Source organism: Leptopilina boulardi, unplaced genomic scaffold (assembly GCF_019393585.1).
Source record: "Leptopilina boulardi isolate dan_hultmark-lab unplaced genomic scaffold, ZJU_Lbou_2.1 LbouV2_162, whole genome shotgun sequence".
In the NCBI taxonomy this organism is placed as follows: Eukaryota; Metazoa; Arthropoda; class Insecta; order Hymenoptera; family Figitidae; genus Leptopilina; species Leptopilina boulardi.
Window position 1 is genome coordinate 1,748,676 of NW_026137710.1, and position 25,585 is coordinate 1,774,260.

Genomic DNA, 25,585 nt, shown 5'->3' on the forward strand with positions numbered 1-25,585 from the left:
AGAGATAACAAATTAGGATAGTGTGAAAAAGAGTTATTATATAAAATACGACTTATCGCATCCTTGGTATTTTTTTGTAGGAGTAATACCAATCGATACTGAGAATTTCGCTCGTGGATAATTTCACAATCCTCCAAGGTTCGTCGGACTTAATTTAAGCGGCCTGGAAACATTTTTTCGTTCGCCATTGGAGTAGACCACGAGGCCACAGAGGAAAACTCCTTTACATTTAAATATACCCTTTCTAAAATCGCCACACTATAACAAAATTTGAAACTACATAAAAAAGATGAACTGTAAATTCCCAATTTTACTTATGTGCACCACTACCACAAATGGTATCATACCAATAAGGTCGTTGGCGACGCGCCTATTCTGTAGCGACAAGTCTTTATGAAATACAATTTTCAAGTGACGACAACGTGTGTCAGAGAAAATGAATTAATGAATCTTTCGTAGCGACTCGAATTTTGACGAAAGATTCCGAAATCGAGAAATTGGCGGGCAATTGTCACCACTACTACTATAATCCCTCGTCTCGCTACATCTCTCTCTATTTATCGCTGCTCTCTCTATACTTCCAACTGACTAAGTCGCTTCAATATATTTAAAGATTTTTTAATAAATAATGCAAAAAATGAAAGTTTTTCAAAATTTTTCAATTTCATAATGGTAATAACTATAGATAAAATAACAGTAAGATATTCACTAATAGGTCAAAAGATTTTTCTGGAAAAACTCTACAAAACTGGATATAAATATCTATTGGTGGTAATACATTTTTTTAAGTTATGGTTAAAAAACGTTTTTTTTTAATTTTTACGAATTCAATAACTTTGGATAGAATAAAAGTAGAATGTTCACTAATAGCTCAAAAGATGCGTCTTAAAAAACTCTGCAAAATGAAAGAAAAATATTCATAGGTGTCCTGATATTTTTTTAAAGTTATGGTCAAAAAACGATTTTTCCAAAAGTTTTAAATGCAAAAAAATAATAGTTAATAATCCTTAAACAATTACTTATGACAAATAATCGAATATTTGATTCAAGAAAAGTTTTGGTTGTTTCAAGAAAAATATTTTATTAATGCAAATAAATATTTATTTGAATCAAAAAACATGCAGCATTGAATGAAATAATTTTCATAATTGATTCAAATAATTATTTATTAGCTTTGAATATTCCATTTAGTTAATTTGAATACTTTGTATTTAATTCAAATAGCTATTTATTTGATACGATAAAATAAAATACTTAGGTTTAGTAAATGTGTATTTGGTTCAAATACATATTTATTGGATAATAGACAAGTAAATGATGTATTTGGATCAAATACTTTTTATTTGATCTAAATAATGTTTTTTTTCAGTGCATAAGTCAGACCTGATAGGGGTGATATGGGGGTAAAACTTGTTTTTTTAAACATCTTTGCAGTTTAAAAATGTACAATGTGATTAAATATAAGCAAAAACTTATATTCTGTAAAGGAGAATCAAAAATAAAGTTGACGTGTTTTTAGAAATTCCATGAATAATATATTTAAATATATTTAAATATATTTAAAAATATGTATAATTTTTAAAATGCATTAAATGACGTAATTTATTTCTTTTTTAGGGTTCTGTACTCGGTTCGGAACCCTATTAATATCGGTTTTTTTGAAATCGTGTACCCCCCCCCCCCCCCCTAGCGGCCACACAAATTTATCTGGAGGGCTGAAAACTAGTACACATATGTATTTTCGCGTGTAGATTACAGGAAAAATATAGCGAACTTGATTGGAATTGATTAACATAGCGTTGTCAAGGAAAAACTATGAATTTTTACGAAAAATGCCTAAAAATGACTATGTACCCCCCCCCTAGCGGCCACATTTTTTGACATAAAGAGCTCAAATTTGGTACACTTACGTATTTTTACGTGAAAATTACAGGAAAAATACAGCGAACTTGATTCTGATCAATTTACATAGCGTTGTCAAGGAAAAATAAAAAATTTCGAAAAAAATGATTTATTCTCCCTAGCGCACACAATATTCTACCCAGACAGTTCATATTTAGTATACAAATGTATTTTTACGGGAAAAATACAGGGGAAAAAAAGCGGTCACGATTAGAGTTGATGATTAACTTTTTATCAAGTTTTTCAAGAAAAAATGACAATTTTAGGAAAAAAATGTATTTTTCCATCAAAAACGAACAAAATTTTATTTAAAGGAAATTAAATTTACATATTTTAACGTATTTTTACGTGTAGATTACAAAAAAAATATAGCGAGCATGATTGGAGTTGATTATCATAGCGTTGTCAAGGAAAAACCATGAATTTTTACGAAAAATACCTAAAAATGACTATGTACCCCCCCCCTAGCAGCCACATCTTTTGACATAAAGAGCTCAAATTTGGTACACTTACGTATTTTTACGTGAAAATTAAAGGAAAAATATAGCGAACTTGATTCCGATCAATTTACATAGCGTTGTCAAGGAAAAATCAAAAATTTCGAAAAAAATGATTTATTCTCCCTAGCGCACAGTGGCCGATTTCCCGAAAAACCTGGCCAAAAGTCAAAAAATTTTTTTTAGAAATTTATACTTTTTATTATTGAATATTATAAAGGAGGGTTCACTGCATAATTTTGCGAAAAAAATTACACTTTTTTTATCACCAATTTATTATGTGAACAAGTAAAAGTGATCTTTGCCAGAGATTTACTCAGAACGTTTCATAACTATAAATTTTCGTCACAGTTAAAATAGTGAAAATATACTAATATACAGCAGATTTTTGAATATCTTTTTTTGGGAATTATTAACAAAGGTGTATGAAATAGGTTGAATGTATTTATCATCACATTTAAAACGTACAGTTTTTAAAAAATGACATTAAACATCGCTATTCATGGCTACGATTTTTGTATTGTTTTATCAACGTAAATCATGAAAATAGTTGTGAAATCCACCGATATCCGCGCCCTACCTGGTATTATCATAAACTAGAATATATTTTTGATTCATTTTAATTGAAATCAGCTGCCCCAAGCTGCCCCTGCAGTTTTGGTATCACTTTTTATTTCACCCAGCGCGGTTTACCGACAGCGCGTTCACCGGCCGGCGGTGCAACTGAACGTGAAAGACTGACTTTTTCTTCATTCGCATTCGCTTTAAACTAAAATTCTGTAATTTAAAAAAAATAAACTCTAACACATATACGCAATTTTATAATACCAGCAAATATTTTGGATCCGCCATATTGAATTTGATAAAACAAATGTAAAATTTGATTTCAGAAACCCAGTAAACGTAAGTATACTAAGTTTGGTTAAAATCGTACCATTTTTTAATTTTTAGCAAAGTTTTTTAAAATCTAAACGGCCATTTTGGATCCGCCATTTTGAATTTGACACAACCAATGTAAAATTTGAATTCAGAAGCCCAAAAAACATGGGTATACCAATTTTGATTGAAACCGTATCATTTTTCGATTTTTGGCCAGGTTTTTCGGGAAATCGGCCACTGTGTAGCGCACACAATACATAGAAAAAACCTGAATTCAAATTGAGTATAGATTCTATACTCAATTTGATTCGCAACAAAAATGAAACTGGTTGTCTCATTTCGAGTTCTAAGGTAAAAGTATCAAAATGAAACAGGCAAGTTTCATTTTGAGAAAAAGAAAAATGGAAAAATATTGTGAAATAACGAATAATTTTGCACAAAAACATGAAATATAATAATTACAAAGAAGTAAATAACACGCTAGACTTAATATATTTGATTAAAAATTGCTTGTAATCGCGTAATAAAATAATAAAGGAAATATGTTTTTAGGTTAGAAAAATGAAAACATGTGTTTTGACAACAGGAACGGTACTGCCAACTTAAATAATAGCGGTAAATTTAAAAACTTATGAAATTAATTATTATCTACGTAAATAATAATAAATAATTTTTATTTAAAAACTTCTAAATATTCGTACTGGTCAAAATAATCTTTCTGGTGTTGTTGAAATATTAGAAACAATAATTGAAATACAAAATTACTCTGCTTATGATGCCAACTTAGAAATCTGAAATTCCAGCCAATATCATTTTGAATAACATGAAGTTTGTCCCATACTCATTTCGATACCCAAAAGAAAATGAGTTACAACAAAAATGAGTCCAAGTTTTTTCTGTGTATTCAACCCAAATTGTTCACATTTGCTGTAAAACTGTATTTTTGCGTGAAAAATACAGGGAAAAAATGTAAGCACGATTGGAGTTGATGATCAATTTTTATCAAATTTTTGAAGAAAAATGATAAATTTAATAAAAAAATGTATTTTTCAGCAAAAATCGAAAAAAATCGGACAAGTGCGAGTTACACTCGCACTGAAATCGAGGGTTCCGTACTCGAAGCGAACTTATTTGGTATAAAAACAAATGTTTAAAAAATATGTGTTGTGTATTAAATAATATATGTGATACAAAAATGAACAATTTAAAAAAAAAAATTTAAGAAAATTGTTCCTCCTTTGGTATAAAAACAAAAAAAAAATTTTAAATTTGTTTTGTATTTCCAATAATATAAGTGATACAAAAAGGAACAATTTTGTAAAATTTAAGAAAATTGTTCCTCTTCGTATCACTTATATTATTTGAAATACAAAACAAATTTAAATTTTTTTTTTTTTTTTTATACCAAAGGAGGAACAATTTTCTTAAATTTTTTTTTAAAAATTGTTCATTTTTGTATCACATATATTATTTAATACATAACACATATTTTTTAAACATTTGTTTTTATACCAAAAAAGTTCGCTTCGAGTACGGAACCCTCGATTTCAGTGCGAGTGTAACTCGCACTTGTCCGATTTTTTATTGTATAACAACAGAAATAACCTGAAATTTGTGAAATTATGCAAATGTCTATGCAATCATCCCCTTTGACGGGGTAAACTACCCCATGTCACGTCTTTATTTGGAAGACTTTTTGAACACGCAAGAGTTTGCTCACTTTTTTCCATTGGAGTGCAAAAGAAGCAAAAATAAGTTAAAATTTGCAACATTGAGCAATGTGTAAAACATATTACCCCTATATACAGGGGTAACTACCCCTCTTCATACCCTTCTCCACTTTTTTTATTAAATAACACATGATAATTTAATTATAATATATAATAAAATGAGTAGTTTTTTCTTTTGTCTACAGTTATATCTAACTTCGCACCAAACATTGCTATCACCTCTGAAATCGAACTCAATAAGGTGTATAAAGTCAGGTAGTTTAATTAATGTATAACAGCTCTTAAACTAAGAATATTTAAATAAATTTATACCTAGGAGATGAGAATTGGTTATGAACTAGAGATTGTAATTTAATAATATGTTTGCGTAAATGTTATTTAGTTATTGTAAAGACTTTCAGCTTTAAAAAAATTTTTTATGTTTTAGAATAATCATTTTTAAACAATTTTTTAAAAATATAATTTTTATTTTTTGTATGCATCATATTTTATTAATGTTTCAAATTAAATATTCATTATTCTAAAGTTTTTGATGTTTTTCTCTCGCTATATTCTTTTATCCAGTCTATCCTCTATTTGTAAACATAAACATAGCTATTCCTATATTGTTGAGTTTCTATAGAGACAAGAAGCAACACCTTTTAAAAAAGATATTATAGTTAAAAGAATTCCGGAAAGACAACGGGTAAGATTTAACATTTGGACGTGTATATGTAGGCGTTTCTCCGATAGCGTAATACTTATCAACGAGGATTTGAATTTACATTTACGCAATCATATTATTAAATTACAATCTTTAGTTCATAACCAATTGTCATCCCCTGGGTATAAATTTATTTAAATATTCTTGGTTTAAGAGCTGTTACACATTAATTAAACCACCTGACTTTATGCACCTTGTTGAGTTCGATTTTTGAGGTGATAGCAATGTTTGGTGCGAAGTTCGATATAACTCTAGACAAAAGAAAAAACTACTCATTTTATTATATTATATATTATAATTAAATTATGATATATTATTTAATAAAAAAAATAATAAAAAAATTTGCCCTATGTGAAAAGGGGTAGTTCACCCCCCATGAAGGGGTGATATTGCTTGGAGATTTTTGTATTCTGCATATTTCTGACAATTTCTATAGATTTTTCCTACAAGAGCGAAACGAAATGTGTTTAGCTAGTGTTTTATGTATGAAGAGGGGTTACCCCTGTATATACACGGAAAGAAAAAGTCTGAAAAATATTTTAATACTGAGTATTAAAATGTTGGATGAAAGTGGCATTCTAAAGAAAAATCTTATATTGTATCTTAAATTAACAGAGAAATAACTTATAAGAAAGTCTAAAGAAAATAAAGATTAATATGATTAAAGTTTTGATTAATATTAAATAAATTATAATACTGTATTAAAATACGAAATCTATGTATGAAATATTAAATCTTCATATTCATTGAAATATTTTTGAAGTATAGTAATTTTGTCGAATCAGTAAAAAAAGAATTTTAATACTGTATATAAATGTTTAACTTGATAGTAAATTGTTGAATCTTCATATTGCTCAAAACATTTTTAAGACAGTATAGTAATTTTTTTCATACATTAAATTTATTAAAAAAAATATTTTGCAATTCTGTGGTTGAAAGGCATAACAGCACAACTGCATTTGTCACGATTTTGAGAAAAATGAGTTTTAATATTTATTTAGCTCTGTCAAATCAGAAAATCAACGGATGTGTTTGGTATTCGGCATTTAGTCTCATTATTTAATTGTATTTTTAAAATACGTTTATCACATTTTATAAAACGCACGAATTCATATGAAATTTAATATATTCTTAGTCAAATTGAAAGTTTTTTTGCAGTTATGTGTTTATGCTGTTCAAGTTTGAATATGTAACCAACTTCACTCTATTTTTCATGTCATAATAAATTGTCAAAATGGATTTAATATTTTTTGTGAAGATATCGAGAAGAATGAAGATACCTGTGATTCAAAAGAATTAATGAAAAGAGAAAATCGAAAAATTAGTCAAACTAATAAAAAATTTTATTTTTTCTGAAATTCCTTATTATAAGATAAAAATAAATAATAAATAAATAAATAATATTTTTATTTTAAAATATTATTTTAATTTTGTAGATTACGTCAATTGTTTTTTTATTCTGAATGCAGTTATGCGCTTATGCCTATCGCCTATTGCCAAAAGTGCAGTTATGCGATTAGGTTTTTCATCATTTTCTACTTAAATGGTTACATAAATTATTTTTCAACTATGAATCTTTGGAAAGCATTACTAAATGTACTAGAATCTAGTGTTATCTCAAATTTGATAAAAATGTCAGTTATGCTGTTATGCCTTTCAACCACAGAATTTTAATTCATTGAAGCACCATATATCTTGATATTGCACCCACAATTTGTTTTTCCTTCACCACTTACATACATTATAATCGCTAACGGTTATTTATACTTAATAATCGCCTACCTAACAAAAAATCTTCGAACGCTGGGAATTCAACGCACACCCTAAAACTGATAGATCGCAACCCTAACCAACTAACTACACAAAGCACGCTGGAAGAGCTTGTATAATAGTCAATGATATTTTTCATTCAGAATAAAACTGATGCATGCGCAATTCTACAAAGTCTTTTAAACAGTATGATAATTTTCTTAAACTTGTATTGGAAATTTATCTAGAATCATCCTTCTCATATAAGTATTAAAAAAGTTTAGGTTCTGTATAATAATAGTTTCGTAGAGTATAATATTAATTTTAGTACTTTTGAAAGTATTTTTTTCATTGTATAATAATAATTATTAGCTACAATTTTCTTAATACGTCTCAAACATTTTATCATACACATAATAAAATTGATTGAAAATCTTAAAACAAACGTTAGGAAATCAAATAAATATTGCAATTATCCACTTTCGTTCAACTTTTCAATACAAGTTTAAAATATTCTTTAGATTTTTTCTTTCCATGTGGGGTAATATGTTTTAGACATTGCTCAATGTTACAAATTATACATATTTATATAATGAAGGAGTGCTTACACCCTTAAATATATTTTTCATGGAATTTCCAAAAATACGTCAACTTTATTTTTGAATCTTCTTTACAGATGTTTAAAAAAACAAGTTTTACCCCGATATCACCCTAATAACGCCACCCCCTATCGTGTCTGACTTATGTCTGGGAGTGTTCTTGAGAGCCCTACAATATGCAATTGAAAAAAGAAAGCAATCCTTATTGCTTTGTTAAAAATCACAAAAAACGATTCTTGGGGGTGAACTTTAGAGGCAGTTTTCACACCTTAAATTTGCGATAGGGCACTTATAAAAATATACGTGTCGAATATTTTTCAAAGAACTATAACATATCACAAGATGAGGGAAATAGGTAATGTACACCTGGGTAGTGTTCCTTGTTAGCAGCGGTTTTTTTGCTGTTTTTGAAGGGGTGTTCTACTGGCTATTAAAGAGTTAATTTAAGCCTATTGTTACGTATGAATTTCGTAACTTCTTATTAATAATTCATTAATACAATACTTGAAAAAGAGGACACATTATGCAACACAAACAAATAACACTTTATAAACATTATAAGAAATGCCTTTAGAATCTCTTAGAGATGTCCAAATAACTATATATTAAATATTAACTTTCAATTAATAACCTAAATTTTAAAGAAGACCTATTTAAAATTCATGATAAAATTGAGAAACTAAGTGAACTAATTTCATTCAAGAAACAAAGGATGGCGCAATAAACATTGCTGCATCCAAGGTATGTCCATTCAAACTGAACTGCAACACTACCCCAATATTGCAAGGTTGCAATAAAAAAAACATTGACAACAATAAATTTGTTAAATAAAATATTCTTTTCCCCACCAAAAGTCAACTTAATAAAATCAGTTGACACACGAAGATCGACGTCTTCCAAGTGTGGTCTCCGAGTGAGACAGGTGTAACAACCCCTTAGACCAGGGTTGTTTAGTCAGTTGTGAGTTGTGGGAGATTGAGAGTGAGCTCAGTGTAGAGCTTGGAGTTTTTTTGAGAGTTTTAAGTTGGAGTTTGAGTCTCTAAGTGAGAGACTCTTTGAAATACACCTCTAGTTTTGAGGTTGTTTCCATTTGGAGTTTTATCGAGTTTTATCTGAGTTTTGATTTTTGAGTTGGGATTATTTAAAGTATTTATTTTTGAGTTGAGATTTTTGACAGAAGAGTATTTAGTATTGAATTGTAATTTGATTTAAGAGTATTGAGTTTTACAAAGAATTGATAATTGAAGTAGTTGAATAAAGAGAATCTGATTTTTTGAGTTTGATTTAAAGAGTATATAAATGAGTTTCTTTTGAGATCACTTAGTTTTGAAATTAAGATTGAAAATAAATAGTAATTGAGTTTATGTTTTCTATTGAGTTTTGTTTACCATAATTGATTGAGATAAAGAGAATATTAAATAACTGTAATAAATTGGAGAATTGAAATAACGTTTGAATTGAGACACGAGGAATTCCAAAGGTAAATATACGTAAGAGTTCAGAGACTCTTAACACAATACACACACAACATTATTACACATACATACATTCACACGTAAATTGTATTAGAATACAGAATACTCTAATATTGTATTATTTGAGCTATTACACAATATATATTTATATACAATTAATTAAATATTTGTTTGATCTTTTATTTAAATTATTCCTAACCAATTGTTCTGATTAATATGGATTCTCAACCAACTCACTGAATAATAGTGAGGTAAGGAAGGGATCCACTACCTTTTACAATATAATTTGTCCGAAGGGCAACGTGTGTTAAAGTACCAAAGTCTTTTAGAGTTTTAGAAAATATCAATCTTTGATTGATATTAAATAATTTTCTAATATTCAAAATTCATCTTTAACACCTATATAAAAGTTTCTATCACGTCAGGTTAAGGAGAAAAAAAATACTAAAAACCCTTGAAAACAACACAGTTTTTGGAGGCTACCCCCACTTTACTCAAAATCCTGTCTTGATACGCAATTTTGGAACCCAGGATCGTGTTCAGGATACAAAAATACATTAGAAATCACTCCAATGTCTAAAAAAAAAATCTTGTAGACCTGTGCTATAATCATGTCCAATACCAATCCTTAAATTTGAAGCAATTTAAAAAATCACAAAAAAGCATTTAATATGTGCAGTGAAATTATTTTAAACATAGTTTCTCACATATAAGAAGATTAATAGAAGCTTAATTAGATTTTATATAAAATCTTATTTTATATAAAATCTTATTAAGCTGCTATTAATCTTCTTATATGTGAGAACCTATGTAAGAACTCATACAAGATCTCGGATAAGATCCCATGTATGTTCCTATTTATCGTGTTGTTCATATAGGAACCTACACAGGAAACCTCATGGGATCCTGTGTTATTGCTTTTACAGAGACATAAGATCGTGCGCTTGATCTCACGCAAGTTCATCCCAGGAACCTTTTCATACAGGATCTTATGTGTGAACCTGTATGGGAACCCACATAAGAACTCACAAGAGATCCTGGATGGGATCCCATATGTGTTCTCACATAGGAATTTTCAACAGGGATGACTATTATCTATAATTAATAGCAGCAAATTACCTTTATGTTGTTTACCTATTCTTGGAATCTCAGTTCGAGTTACTTTTGGTTTTTCTTTCTCATTTAGATAAATTAGTCGAGATTGATTAATCGTGTGTGTTGAAGAATTAACAGCTCTACCTGAAGCCATTGAACCTTGACTAGTTGTTGCTTGTCCTGAGCTTGCTTTACTAATTACTGGTGATGTTTGCATATTATTTTCCCATAGCGTTTGCTGCTACAAAGGAATATTAAATATTGTATTTAATAGAATTTATTTGGACTAATAATATATTTGTAGTCGAAATAACTGTCATGTGATTTTAAATGGCTTTATCATAGACGTAAGAATATGAGGACGGAGTATTTTTGGGATAGTCAGTGAAAGAACTGAGTTCCGATTCCCAAGCTCTGATGGACTAAGGATCTAGGCAATAAGTAACAAGATATACTAAAATTGAATCCCAGTGTTGAACTGGTTGATTCAACACTTTCAGAGAACGAATGTTTTGTTGAAATGTAGTGTACAGTTCTTCTAGTGCTGTGGCCGACTCTTTCTGTATACGTTTCAGTGAAAATAGCGAATGTAGAGTAGAGTCGATTGGAATTCTATTATTATTATAGTATGAAACGACATCAGTACAGGGCTTTTTAAAATTACTACCGGTAAAGGCAGTGTGTTTAAGTAACAGATCTTACAGGCCTGGTCTGAAGGCTGGTTCGAAGGTAATGAAGTTTCTCAATCGCAGATGAAGAACGATTGTTAACAACCATAGAAGAAAACCAAGTTATTAAAGATTAACCAATTCTGGGTGGCTGCTATCGAATTTAGGCAAATATAAACGTGGTAAGCGAGGATAATTGAGGCGAATCAATACTTAAATTTGGATCAGGCAAAGTGGATGTTTTAATAGAATCAAAAAGTGTAGTCATTTTTTCATAAATTTCTGAAAAGGTAGGGGAAAGTGGAGAGTTGTGCTCCAGCTTATCTTTTTCGATCAAAATTATTACATAAATTATTTTTTGACTATTCTATCATATAGAACTTTTAGTACACGTACAAACACATTTTTTGGCATAATTTATTAATTAAAATTTAAAACGGAAATAGAAATTTTGCTTGTTTTTCGAAAATACTGGTTTTATGACTTTTCAAAAGCAGTAGGGAGTTGTGCTCCACCGTTGAAAATTAAAGAAAAACACATATTTTTTAGAATATTCTTTACTTAAATTATGAAATGTAAAAAAGTAAGATAACTTACATGAAATAAAGTAACAGATAAGATAATAAAAGATTAATTTTAGATAACTTAGATAATTTAGATTAAACTAAATTACTTTAAAAATAATTGAATGAAAATAGGTAATTAATTTCATTTACAGTGAATACAGATGTAAAAAGTCTCATTTCACTAAAGAACAATATTTAAATTGCATAAAACATTCTAATTATTCATAAATAATGCGAAATAAAAATAGAGTGTGCGTATTAAAATTAAAAACTATTAAATATGATGTAAGGCACAACTCTCCACTAACGCTTGAGCACAACTCCCCATTTTCTACATTTTCAAAATAGTCATAGAATAATTAATACATCGAATGTTTATGTGAATTTTTTGTACGTCGAAAGTTATTAATGACAGCTAATTTTTATGCATTAAACATTGTGATCACTTTGAAAAAATTAGTGAAAATGACCTAAACATAAAGAAACAAAAAAAATTTGTTGAAAAAAATTTTAACTCACTATCTGTAAAAACACGAAAAATGCTTCCAAAGATGACGGGTACCATTTAAAAAGTTAGTTCTTAACGAGCAAAGAATATGCCAATAGTTGAAATTTGTCATATTAATTGCCATAATAAAAAAATTAAGGTGGAGCACGACTCCCCTCGAGGCTCAACTCCCTACTCTCCCCTACTTCTTGTGTTTCTAAATTATTTATCATTGAAATATAAATTCTTTTGCCTCACTTCTAACATTTGTTGCTGATTCAGCAATGATCAGTTTATGATTACTGGTGAATTCTTGCCAATCATCATTTAAGGCAGAAAAGTAAGTATCAAAACGGCGATGGGTGACTCGCTCTATTCCTATCTTACACAACTCGTCAAAGGAGATCAACAAAGAAAAAACGGGCTCGAGGTGATCAATCAAATTCAAATGAACGTTTTAAAACACAAACAAAAGGAAAAAGTATATTAGGTATATATTTATTTATATATATATATATACACTACCGTCCGAAATTGTGCGAACTCTGCTTTTTCAACAACTATAAAACTGTTCAAATCTTCAAAAATATTAAAACTAAAATTTTGTCCTCTTTATTTTATTAAAGTTAATAAAATTCTGAAAGAAATGACACCTTGACAAAGAGAATATGTTAATTTTTCAATTAGATATCTAAGAAAAACCCAATTTTCAATGTTTTTACTATTTTTTTTATTTCTTTGTCAAAAATTAATATTTTTAAACGTTCTTAGGCTCATTGAAATCGTATTTTGTTATGCAATTCAAATTATATAAAACAATTCATGTACACATTCTTCCCTAGCGTATGCAAACCGTGAAAGTTGGCTCATAAAATGTCAAAAAATTTAAATTTAATTCTACAATAAAATATAATGTTTAAAAATGAAGTAAATATATCATTCTAAACTTCTCTGATTTATGTAAGTAAATTTAAGATTTATACATTTTACTGATAATTTTTTGTCATATAAATATTAATCACAATTTTTTGACATTTTATGAGCCAACTTTCACGGTTTGCATACGCTAGGGAAGAATGTGTACATGAATTGTTTTATATAATTTGAATTGCATAACAAAATACGATTTCAATGAGCCTAAGAACGTTTAAAAATATTAATTTTTGCCAGAGAAATAAAAAAAATAGTAGAAACATTGAAAATTGGGTTTTTCTTAGATATCTAATTGCAAAAATTAACATATTCTCTTTGTCAAGGTGTCATTTCTTTCAGAATTTTATTAACTTTAATAAAATAAAGAGGACAAAATTTTAGTTTTAATATTTTTGAAGATTTGAACAGTTTTATAGTTGTTGAAAAAGCAGAGTTCGCACAATTTCGGACGGTAGTGTATATATATATATGTTACCTGGACAGTTAAAAGGGACCTTTTGTCCGAAAAAATCGATTCTTTATTGATTGGTGTTTCTGATAAAGAAAAATTTTTTCTATCAGAATCACCAATCAATAAAAAATTAATTTTTTCGAACAAAAGGTCCCTTTTAACTGTCCAGGTCACATATATATATATATATATATATATATATATATATATATATATATAATGATAAAAAGTTGGAGTAGTCTCACCAAATGAAGCTGATATAAATTAAATCGTCAAGGAAGATGGCACTGAAAACCTTTTTGAAATCCAGATCAGAGAAATAGTCCAGTCAAATTAGTCGAAAAACAAGTTTTAACTCAGGACCTCAATTTTTTGCTTAAACCTTTCATTTTGTGGTAAAAATAAAGTACCTAAATTTGGTACTTCGAACTCCTACGGGAACCTAAAATTTTAAGAAACAGGTGCAAAAAATAATTTTTTTTCAAATTGCCGCATTCTATGACATTTTAGCATAAAAAAGAAAGTGTATAAAATTCTGAGTAATTTGTTTTAAAAAATGAACCATGTAGCTCAAAAATTGACCGAGATATAGCTTCCGCAAAGAACCCACTTTTTTCGAGATTTTAACAATAGTTTCCGAGATATAGTCTCTCAAAGTTGACCCTTTTGATATTTTACATACAATAGTAATAAAATGAGATTCTATGTGAAACCTCAAATGGGTCAACTTTGAGAGACTGTATCTTGGAAACTATTAGAGCTATTGCATTGTTCTTTTTTGTAAATTGTCATAAATTTTGATAGCTTCATTTTTTTATCAAATTACTCAGAATTTTATACTTTCTTTTTCATATTAAATATTTTAATGCTAAAATGTCATGAAAGATGGCAAATTTGAAAAAACTGACTTTTTGCACCTATTCCTTAAAAAAATTTTTGGTTCCGGTAGGATTTCGAAGTACCAAATTTAGGTAGTTTTTTACCCTAAAATGAAGGATTTAAGTAAAAAAATTGAGGTCCTGAGTTAAAACATCTAAAAATGCTAACTGGACTGGACTAAAAGGAAATCCTGGTACCTACTATAAAACTGGTCTTCTCATGTTGATGGAAATATTATAACTGCTGGTTAGAAAAAAACTATTCGAAAAAAGGGAGAAAAAGGGCGAAGGAGCTCAAGGCATCTTATGCAGGTAGAAAGAATGAGATAAGGTTAAGACTTATTATTCTAAGCAGGTAAACAATTTAAGGGGCGTCCAAAATTTTACAGACAATGCACAAAAGGACATTAAAAAAATGGAAAATTTAACATAAAAGTAATATACAGGGTGGCGTTTTATTTTTAACAGCTTGATACTTTGGTAAATTGTTGTCATGTATATGAAAGTAATAAATCCCTAAAATATTAATTCATTAAATAAAAATTTGTAGAAAGTAGAAGGGGTTGAAGTTTTGATGTTTTCGGTAACATTGTAATTTTCAAATTCCTATAACTATGACTAAAGTCAACGGATTTTAATTTATGTATAATGCATTTTAAAGCATTTTTCACGTACTTTTCAATAATGTACACGAAATTAAAGAAAAAAACTTTTCACCTCTTTTTTTAAATCAATGCCTATTTTTCGAATTTCACCCCTTCGGGAATTAAACTTTTTTTTATTTTCATTGGAAAGCTGAGGTTTATTCCAATAAGCTACGTAAATATAAAAGTGGGAAAACAATAATTTTTTAATAGACATATTTAATATTAAAATAGGCGATGTTCCGGCGCAATCGATGCAACGGTGCGTAGATGTCGTCGTACACACCTATATTATTTCTACCTATATTATTTCTACTTTATCAGCAGTCGGTAAGGTAGGAATCTGACAAAAATTTCAACTCGACCGATAAGGTAGGGAACTGTTTTACCGACCGAAAATTGAAGTTAGTTTACCGATCACCCAATAGATGGCGCTCACTTCAGAGTGTTACCGACTTTAATTAACCTTTTAATTAAAAATAAAATTATTCTCAACCTGTTTTACTGAACATGGAAATTAGTTTACCGACTACCCAATAGATGGCGCTCACTTCAGTCTGTGGTTTTAAACGTTTTTACCGAATCAGTTTACCAGCCACCCAATAGATGGCGCTCACTTCAGTCTGAGGTTATAAACTTTTTTACCGGATTAGTTTACCAGCCACCCAAGATAGCGCTCACTTTTATTATCAACTTTTTTTAGAAATTATTTTTCAATTAAAACTGTTTTACCGACCGACTTAGTTTACCCGATAGGTGGCGCTCACCTTTCTTTTCGACTTTGTATTTTTAGATATTATTTTTTCTTAAAATAATTTTTTTAATTTTATTTCCGCGCAACGGTGCTGCGCTCTTTACCTCATGGTAAAATTCTCGCTTGTTCGATCGTTGGTAACTGGTAGACCGAGCGTACGAGCTAGTTGTGTACGGTGCCGCGCTAGTGGAGCCGCACGAGTAGTTCCCCCACCCGGCAGCGGCGCGCGTCGCTCCTTGCCTGCGTTAGTGGTAGGGCACTGCCTTTAAAAGTCGGACTGCTCTCGTTAATCCACATAATCTGTTGTAGATGAGCCACATGAGTGATCCAAAAATGGAATGGTGCAATAGTTGGCATTGCATGAGGGATGGGGAGCCCCTCCAGAGATCACTAGAGTTAATCAGCATATCGCGCATGCGAAGTAAGAGTCATCAATGGATGATTGCGTATTTAAAATATTTTACGAATTATATTTTTAAAATTTTGAAAAAAACATGTTGCGACCTAATTAAACATGTCGAGACTTGTTTTTGTGACGTGATATAATGAAAATATCTTAATGAGGTAGATAGGGTATACTACGCATGTGCAATGATACTTAATCTCTTTTACCGACCAAACATTGAAGTTCGTTTGCCTTCCACACATTTTCTGTGTCCTTGACTTTGTTTTTATTATATATTTTTTCAAAATAATTTAAAACTTTTATATTGACCTAGTTTACCAACAACCCAATAGATGGCGTTCACATCAATCAGTATGATCATAATAGTTTTCTTAAATATTTATTTATTAAATATATAATATATATGTTTAAAGCTGTTGTTGTATTTTTAAATTAATTTTTTTTTTTATAAAAAATGTTTAACCTTTTCGTTCCCATGGGACATATATGTCCCACCTACAAAAACCTCAATAACTCTGAACAAAATTAATATTTCTAAGTCTGCTTTGAGGCATTTTCTTCAGGAGGAATAGTGCTTTCAAAATTTCTAGACCAGATGATGTCTAAAAATTTCTATTGTTTAAAAAAATATATAAATAAATATTAAAAATGACCAATTTTTAAAATCGTTCAGATTCGCCTGAAATTTGTTACTCGGGGGTTTTTGGGGTCGCTGATTACGAATCCGGTGTTAGTTTTCAAAAATTCAAAATGGCGGATCCAATATGGCGGACGACTTTTGGAAAATCTAATGCAATTCGCTTGAAACTCGTTACTCGGGGGTTTTTGGGGTCGCTGATTACGAATCCGGTGTTAGTTTTCAAAAATTCAAAATGGCGGATCCAATATGGCGGACGACTTTTGGAAAATCTAATGCAATTCGCTTGAAACTCGTTACTCGGGGTTTTTGGGGTCGCTGATTACGAATCCGGTGTTAGTTTTCAAAAATTCAAAATGTCGGATCCAATATGGCGGACAAATTTTTGAAATTGTTAGATTCGCCTGAAATTTGTTACTCGGAGGTTTTCGGGTCGCTGATTACGAATCTGAAGGCAGATTTTTAAAATTTTCATAATTCAAAATGGTGGATTCAACATGGCATAAAAAATTTAAAAAATTGACCCAATTCGTTTTAATCTTGCTTCTCAAGGGTTTTTGGGGTTACTAATTATGAATCTCGAGTCAGATATTTGAAATTTCTAAAAATTCAAAGATGGATCCAATATGGTGGACGAATTTAAAAAAATAACCAAAAACCCTCAAAAAGCGAGTTTGAAACGAATTGGGTCAATTTTTTCAATTTTATCCGCCATGTTGAATCCGCCATTTTGATTTATACAGACATGACATTTACCAAGTTTCGTGAGCTTTGTTCAACATGTTGGAACTCTGATAAATATGGCTTCGTAGTCATTAATAAAGACAGCAATCTAAATGAGGGGAGATATAGGAAAGGTTTTGACTGCTTCATAACACAATAAATAGAAGGTGATTGGTTCCGTGAGTATTAGTCTAGTGTACGTCTTTGAACTAACAACATGTTTCGTAAGGAGAAAGAGTATCTCCGTTAAATTGCCAAAGCTAGTGAGGCCATTAGACGGAAACATCGCATGTTAAAAATTGGAAAAGAAGCTGTTGAAAATGTGTTGAGTAAAACTTTTAAACCTATAGTTCAACCCTTAGAGAAAATTGTTAACCTCTCTGATCCCTACCGAAAGAGTGGTACTGAATTGGTACTGGGGAATCGGAACTGAGGGCTCAGTACCAACTCAGTACCGATTTGGTGCATTTTTGTACTGGAATGGTACTGGGAAATTTACCTGCAAAAGGGTCACTTTATTGCGGTTCAGGAGGGTTGCCTTTTAATTTTTAAAAACCAAAAGCTAACGGTATTATAAATAAGAACCATTCTGAAAACATTGAATCCCTGAAATTTTAAAAATGTACTAACCACCCTAAAAACATTTACTTTATTTAAATATTGAAAAAGGTATTGAATGAAATTTAGATATCGAAATAAATAAAACTGTATGTATATAATCATATTTTTTATTTTTATTGTTCAAACATTTCATTATACATTTTAAATTAATCTTAAAACGATTAACATAATTAACTATAACACAGTGTATATAACATATAGGTATACAAAAAATAATTTTTGAACTATTATACATAATTATAAATTAATTTAGTACAAAAAGATAAACTCTTTTTCGAAGTTTTTACAATTACATTTTTCTTACAATACTAAATAATTTTTAAATTAAGAAATATTCTTATTCTAAATCAATACACATACACAATATTTTACAATAACCAATTTTTTAAGAAATTTATAATAATTATTTTATAATAATCATTGATATAATTGATTTCAACATATTATATATTACTATTTTGCAATAAAAAACAAAATTTATATCAATACTATATGCATAATAATAAATTAATGTTATTGAATAAATTAATGCTGATTACGAAGATTTCAAAAACCAATTTGTTCCTAAAATGAATTAGTTTTTACAACTAATATAAACAGCTATTATTTTAATAAATGCGATCAATATATTTTTAAAGTATAATTACAATAATCGGGGTGTCCAGCGGTCAGGGAAACTTTTTAGTCAGGGAAAAGTCATGGAATATCAGGGAATTTAATTAAAAGTTAGAGAACTTTTTAAAAATTTGTTAAAAATGAACATTTTTATGAACTTTTTAAATTTTTCGGTTAAAGAAAAAGTTTATAATGCTAATAAATAAAATGTTTTTATTATCTTAAAAATACTTTAATATTTAATACTTTCCATTTTTTTAATATTAAATATTTATTAGAGCAAAGTTGGAAGAAGGTTAGGAAAATGTCAGGGAATTTTTTTTACTTCTTGCTGGACACACTCATGATTAACATTGTGATACAGTATCGTTGAAGTAAAATTAAGGATTTTGATTTTAATTATTTAATATAATTTACAAATATTTTTGTAAATTAAAAGATTTCTAATATTTCTATAATAAAAATGTGTTATAAAGTATTCTTTCTCCCTTTAAAAAAAATTTTATACTTTCTTTTCGGTGTCCAAGATTTTTCAGAAACTACTTTACCGATCAATTTCAAATTTACAGGGGGCTTCTTCTACAGAGAGTTATAAAAAACGAAAAATTTTATGAAATTAAAATTTTAAACAAAATAACAGTTGTTTAATTGTAATTTTAACAAATTGCTTTAATTTAACTACCAAATTAAAAAAATTAGTAACTGAAAATATTATTATTAATCAATGGCATCATTTCTGACAATTTATATTTTTTATATGGCAATTGTGTGTTATCCTCCATGTAGTCAAAAATTTTTCTCTTTGGTAGAAACACTTTAATGTTTACAGGCTGTGGTTTACCATTTGGTTTTATAGCATAAGATTCATTTCTTACTTCAAGTAATTCTTCGTTGTCATTGCTAGGTAATTTATCAAAGTCACTTATTCTTCTTATGACAGACACTCTGTTTTTCGCTTCTGGAAGTAACATAATTTTAGAATTCGAAAAAATTTCCTTTCCACAATCGTCATTACTGACAGAAGGTGACAATGGTAACTCAATAAATGAATCTTGAGTGGAAGGATGGACATTTTCCAAATTTGAAATTAAGTTACTTGTCGATGTTTCTTTAAACTCTCCATTCTTCAGAAGTTGGTCCCTTTCATAATTAATTTTTTTCGCCACATTAAAATTTAATTTTCTGAGTTCTTTTTCTACGTCTGCTTCTTTCATGTTCTTCACGTCTTTTAAAATCCGTTCGAACTCATCTAAAAAAATATTTTTAATTTATTGTTAGGAATACAAAAATTCTATATAATTATTTAAAAAATTTTGCAAGTTAAACTTACCTCGTAAAGCCATATATTTTAATTGATTCAGCTGTTGACGATTGGAATAATTTTTATGTTTGTTTAAATTGCATTGTTTGCCACTTATGCTGCTATTTATAATTTCTTCGTTGTCGAATATCAAGAGAACTAACTGCCGCGCTATAATGGAAGGTGTATAAATTTTACTCCTGGTTTTTAGAAATTGTAGTGCTAATTCGTCAACAAGTACACCGTACCCGAGGTTCACCTGCAAATACAAGCATTTTTAATTGATTAATATGTTAAAAGCATTATTGGATTTTGATTTTTAACAACCCAAGTAACAAAAAAGTTGTTTTCTAATTTTAGTGCTCTATATTTTATTAAAATTATCGTTTAACGGACTGAATTTAAAGTCTTCAAATGAATATAGGTATTACTTAGTTTGGACGTAAACTTGCTGCAAACTAACTACAAAAGACAAAGAATCTTTTTGCAAGATTGTCGTAGTCAGGGTATTTTATAATTTGCTGCAAGATTTCGTGCCAACTGGGTAAGTAAACCAACGCTGAAAAATTTTAATTGTAAATTTCATTGTTTAAATATTTTATATGCTTTATTAAAATTAATTTATAATTACTTTTCCCTTCGGAATTTCATTTATCTCCATTTTATTAGAAGTTCCTTTAAGCGAAGACTGTTTTGTGTTCTCAAGTACTTCACCTAAAAATTCAAAATAATTGAGCATTATTATTATACAATTATAAAAGTATGTACAACGAATATATATTGATATGACTTATTTACTTAATTGGTTTTCGACAATTTCCTGACACCTGCGCAAGTTTTCCTCCAGCTTTTTAATTTTTTCATCTTTTTCCTTTAATTGACTTCTTAAGGTTTTATTATCTTGTTCTAGGACGCATATTCTTGAAGATTTTTGAGTCCATTCATGAACCGAAACATTTACCATGTCATTATCCTTATTTTCAAGTTTTTTGAAAAGTTTTTCTTGTAACTTATCTTTCCTTTTTTTCTCCTCCATGTTATTTTTTTTCGCCTTCGCCTAAAAAAATAACATTAAATGAACCAAATTTTTTAAAAAATTAAAACGCAATTGCAAGTTTTTTTGAAACTTGCAGCATTAATCAAAAATAAGTAATTTTATAATAAAACATTGGTCACGATTTTTCTAACAATTAGTTATTTTTAACTAATTAAGATTTACACAAAGTAAAGTTCAAGGTTTTCTTACAGAAATCTTCAATGAGTTCTACTGTGATATATCATTAACATCAAATATATACATACCAAAGAATCTATTTTAGAAGGCATTTCTTTGGTCTCGTTCTCACTGGCTTCTTCAGCAGGAGATTCGCAATTCGTAATGTACGTCAAAAATCTGACGCTTGGTGGTTTAAGTCGTTTACCCATAAACCGCTGTAGTTCGTCAGCATTTTCTGTTCATATTAAAAGGTTAAGTGTTTATTAATTATAATGAATTATATAATAATTAGTTCACTACTTCTCACTAATTTATATTTGAAAGAGTACATTATAAAACTAGTAAATTTAGCGATAGAAATAGATCTAAATAAATGAATAAATTTTTTTTGTAACGAAAATTTATTTTTATTTAAAACAAATAAGAACATATTAGGCTCTGACACAAATATATTTTTATTTGTTTTTTTAAATTTTATTTGTCTCAAATAAACGCCAATAAAATCACAGAAAATTAAAAGACATTAAAGCTGCAACGATTATTTAAATACCTTATAATTTTCTGTGATATTTTTCATGGTGCAAAGCATCTTTTAAATTAGTAAGCCTTACATAAAAATCATTAATTTTTTTATTAAAAATTAAACAAAACAGTTACTAATGCATAATATAGACTTCAGATTGTAGAACTTTTTCATATTTTTTATAAATTTCGTAAAATTTACTTATTATTTAAATTTTCTAAATCTTAAAAAATTAGATTGTTTTGAAATTCCCAAAAAATTTTAACTGTATTTGTTACAAAATATTTTTCAATTTTTTAAAAAAAATTTTCCACTGTAAATTTAATTTTGTTTATTAAAAAAAACTTATTTCTTGCATTAAAACGAATCGATTAACCTATATATAGTTCATATTTTAGTGAAATCTATAGATTAAATCATGTTTTTTATTTTTAAAAAATCGTTTATTGTAATTTTTGAAATAACTTTTTCTTAAATAGAAATTTTAATTAATTTTTGTTCAAATTGTATTCCTGGCATGAAAACGAATCGATTGATGTATTTAAAGTTTTTAATTAGCAGTATTTATATAATTCATCGTTATTTTAGTTGTAATCTTTCTTTTAATCTTGAAAATTAGTGTATCATGTTGAGGAAGCTATATGGTCATGAAATGAACATCTTATTTTTTTAAATTTTCATATCACAGAATTTCAATGACTGGATTTTATTTTTAACAAATTTTTTATTCTTCCAATTATTTTTTAATAGAAATTCCTATTAACCAAATTTATATTACAGAATTATTATTTAATAAATTTTCATTTTATTACTGAAAGAAAGTATTTTTAAGAATAGAATATATTGTCTTTGATATTATTTATAATCATAAAACCCTTAAACTTAAGCAAGCATTAAGTTGTTATTTGTCATTGTCTACTCCCGTAAGGGTCGATCATCACTTCGACTGCCCGCCGAAAGATCTAGACCTGAGTTTAGTGACGTTTACAGAACATAGAAAAAGTGTAAACACGTACACAAACAATCACTGACTACTTTACTAATCTTAGTCTACATCTCGTTCTGGTGGCCGTACCAATATACCTTTTTCACATCTGGACAATCCTTGCCATAGTAAAAGGACAAAGAGACTAGAATGGCGGAAATCAATAGGTGCTATGGGTTTTCCCAGCAATAAAATTATAAAATATTTTTAAGGGTTCCACGAGAATAAAAAGACGCTTTTTTCTAAAAATAATATTTGAAAAATACTTTGTCCATGATTTTTAAGAATAATATATTATATTATGCACAGAAATCGAGAGAGAAATAATTTTCAAAAACATGTTTTTTGCAAGAGGTATGTATTGCAAAATTTTTTATTACAGTAGAATTGTATAACCAAAACAGTAAATGCGGGTTAGTTTATTTTTTATTGAATATTCATAATAAATTAATTAATGATTTAATTTTAGATCTTTTTTATACGTCCTTTCTTAAACCTGACGAAAACTTTAATGATATTAATTCTAATCAAAACATCTTGTTTTTTCGAAACGCATGATTAATGTCTAAAATAAATTTGTTAGAATTTTTATTTTATAGAAATTCATTAGATATAATTTTCTTTCAGATAAATTTTTATTAGTTACAAGTGAAAATTCAGTAATATATAAATTCTGTCAAATGATAATTCGAACAAATGAAGATTCGTCTGAAAGAAAATGTTATGCAATGAAATTCTACCTAATATAAATTCATTTAAATAGCAATTATTTTAAATAAAAATTTGATCAAATAGAAATTTTATGAAGTAAATATTCGAATATATACAAATTTTGTCATATGAAAAATCTGTTATATGGAAATTCTGTCAACAAACAATTTGAACAAATATAATTTTGACTTAAAGAAAATTCCATCTAATGAAGTTTTATCAAATAAAAATTCTAACATACTAATTTTAGGCATTATTCATACGTTTCGTTTTTTCTCTGCAAATAAAAGACAATATTACTCATTATTGTGTTTGACACTTACCAGAAATTTTTAATATGTAGCAAAAGCGCTGCTCTATCACCTTCTCTCCATCAATTTTTTCATTTTCATCACATTTTAATTTAAAATATTTAAACTTTAATTTTTGAAAATCGTTTAAATAAGTTTTTACTTTAAAGTGTTTAATTTTGTTACACGGAACAATCAGTTGCTCCTTTTCTTTTACCTTACTCTCTTTCTCATCATTAACTTTCACTATTTCTACTAATGCAAGCCACTGTAACACTGGTATCTTCGTTAATCGGATCACAAGTTGCTTTGAATTATTCATAATTGGATATCAAAAAATTGCTTTTTATTAACTTTATTTGCACCACGATGCGCAAAAGGTAGGTCTTTCTTCAGCGAGAGCAGTCCGTCAACTTAGAAACTCATTCCATCCGCTTTGAAAGAGACTTACCTGCTTCCAGTCAACCAGGGGTTAGTGCGACCCCAAAAACTAACGGAATTTTTAAAAAGCTTTTTTTTATTAAATTTTAATTTTCTAAAATAATTTTTTTCAGCAGTAAGTTGCTTTCTAGATTTGTTATATATTTCAACTAATTAACCACTGACTTAATATTCATGAGACTCATGAATATTGACAAAAATTAATTTGTTATAGAATTTCTATTTCATAGAATTTCATAAAATAACATTTTCTTTTAACAGAATTTTTATTTGTTCGAATTATTTTTTGACAGATTTTCCATTAAACCAGAATCATGAATTTTTATTAGGTAAAATTTCATTGCATAGAATTTTCATTTGTTTGAATTATTATTTAAAAGAATTTCTATATAAACAATTTTCCACATTGCAGAATTTATAGTTAACCGAAAAATCATTTAACAAAATTTCTAATTGATAGAATTTTCATTCCTTCAAAAATTCAAATGGCAGAATAAACAGTTAACACAATCATTTTGGCGCGATTTTTAAAAATAATCAATCACAATTTTATGGGTAATTTTTAATTGGTTGATTTTAAAAATCGCGCCGAAGTATTTCTGTCGATTGTTTGTTTGCTCGTTTGCAATTTTGTACAAATGAAAATGTTACTACTAAAAAATTTTCTTAAATGATTTAGCGATTAAGTAAAAAATCGGTTATATGGTAATTCTATCAAATAATAATTCGAACAAATGAAAATTCCTCTGAAAGAAAATTCTTTGTAATGAAATTCTACCTAAAAAAATTCATTTAAATGTTTATTATGTTAAATGAAAACTCGAGCAGATAAAATTTCTGACAAATGAAAATTAGAACACAGAAAAATTATCTGAAGTGAACTTTCGGTTATATAAACATTAAGAAATATAGAAAATACGTTTAATGAAAATTTTGAAAAATAAAATTAGGCCCAATGAAAATTTTAACAATTAATTTTTAGAACTTTTTCATGCTTCCCGAACATTCTAAAAGAAAATTGTATACAATGAAATTCTACATAACAAAAATTCATTTGCATTACTATTAATATGATAAATGAAAATTTAAGCAAATAAAAATTCTGTG

At 28.2% G+C, this 25,585-nt stretch overlaps 2 protein-coding genes across 10 annotated transcripts in view; both read right to left on the minus strand.

Annotated features, from left to right (window-relative positions):
* Positions 1 to 25,585, minus strand: part of LOC127277002 (coiled-coil domain-containing protein 28B) — an 81,313-nt gene that overhangs the window by 29,328 nt on the left and 26,400 nt on the right. For 6 of the 9 annotated variants that reach the window (XM_051297786.1, XM_051297784.1, XM_051297778.1 and 3 more), the window contains exon 3: positions 10,654 to 10,870. In XM_051297786.1, coding sequence (XP_051153743.1) covers positions 10,654 to 10,870 — 217 coding nt within the window. The remainder of the gene's footprint in view (positions 1 to 10,653; positions 10,871 to 25,585) is intronic. The other 3 variants (XM_051297787.1, XM_051297785.1, XM_051297783.1) reach the window with 2 other exon arrangements.
* Positions 18,959 to 21,829, minus strand: LOC127276999 (putative leucine-rich repeat-containing protein DDB_G0290503). The gene is made up of 5 exons (XM_051297776.1): positions 21,615 to 21,829; positions 21,111 to 21,369; positions 20,944 to 21,026; positions 20,343 to 20,571; positions 18,959 to 20,261 (listed from the first exon to the last, which is right to left on the minus strand). Exons 1-5 carry the CDS (start codon positions 21,735 to 21,737, stop codon positions 19,708 to 19,710), a joined length of 1,248 nt encoding a protein of 415 aa, XP_051153733.1. The 5' UTR covers positions 21,738 to 21,829; the 3' UTR covers positions 18,959 to 19,707.

Bases quoted from the DNA above. Each gene is read 5' to 3' on its own strand.
- LOC127276999 (XM_051297776.1), bottom strand. From the start codon at position 21,737: ATGGGTAAACGACTTAAACCACCAAGCGTCAGATTTTTGACGTACATT. The intron at 21,027-21,110 runs GTAAATAAGTCA...TTGAATTTTTAG, and splicing joins AATTGTCGAAAACCAATTAA to GTGAAGTACTTGAGAACACA. The intron at 20,572-20,943 runs GTAATTATAAAT...TTGTATTTGCAG, and splicing joins ATGAAATTCCGAAGGGAAAA to GTGAACCTCGGGTACGGTGT.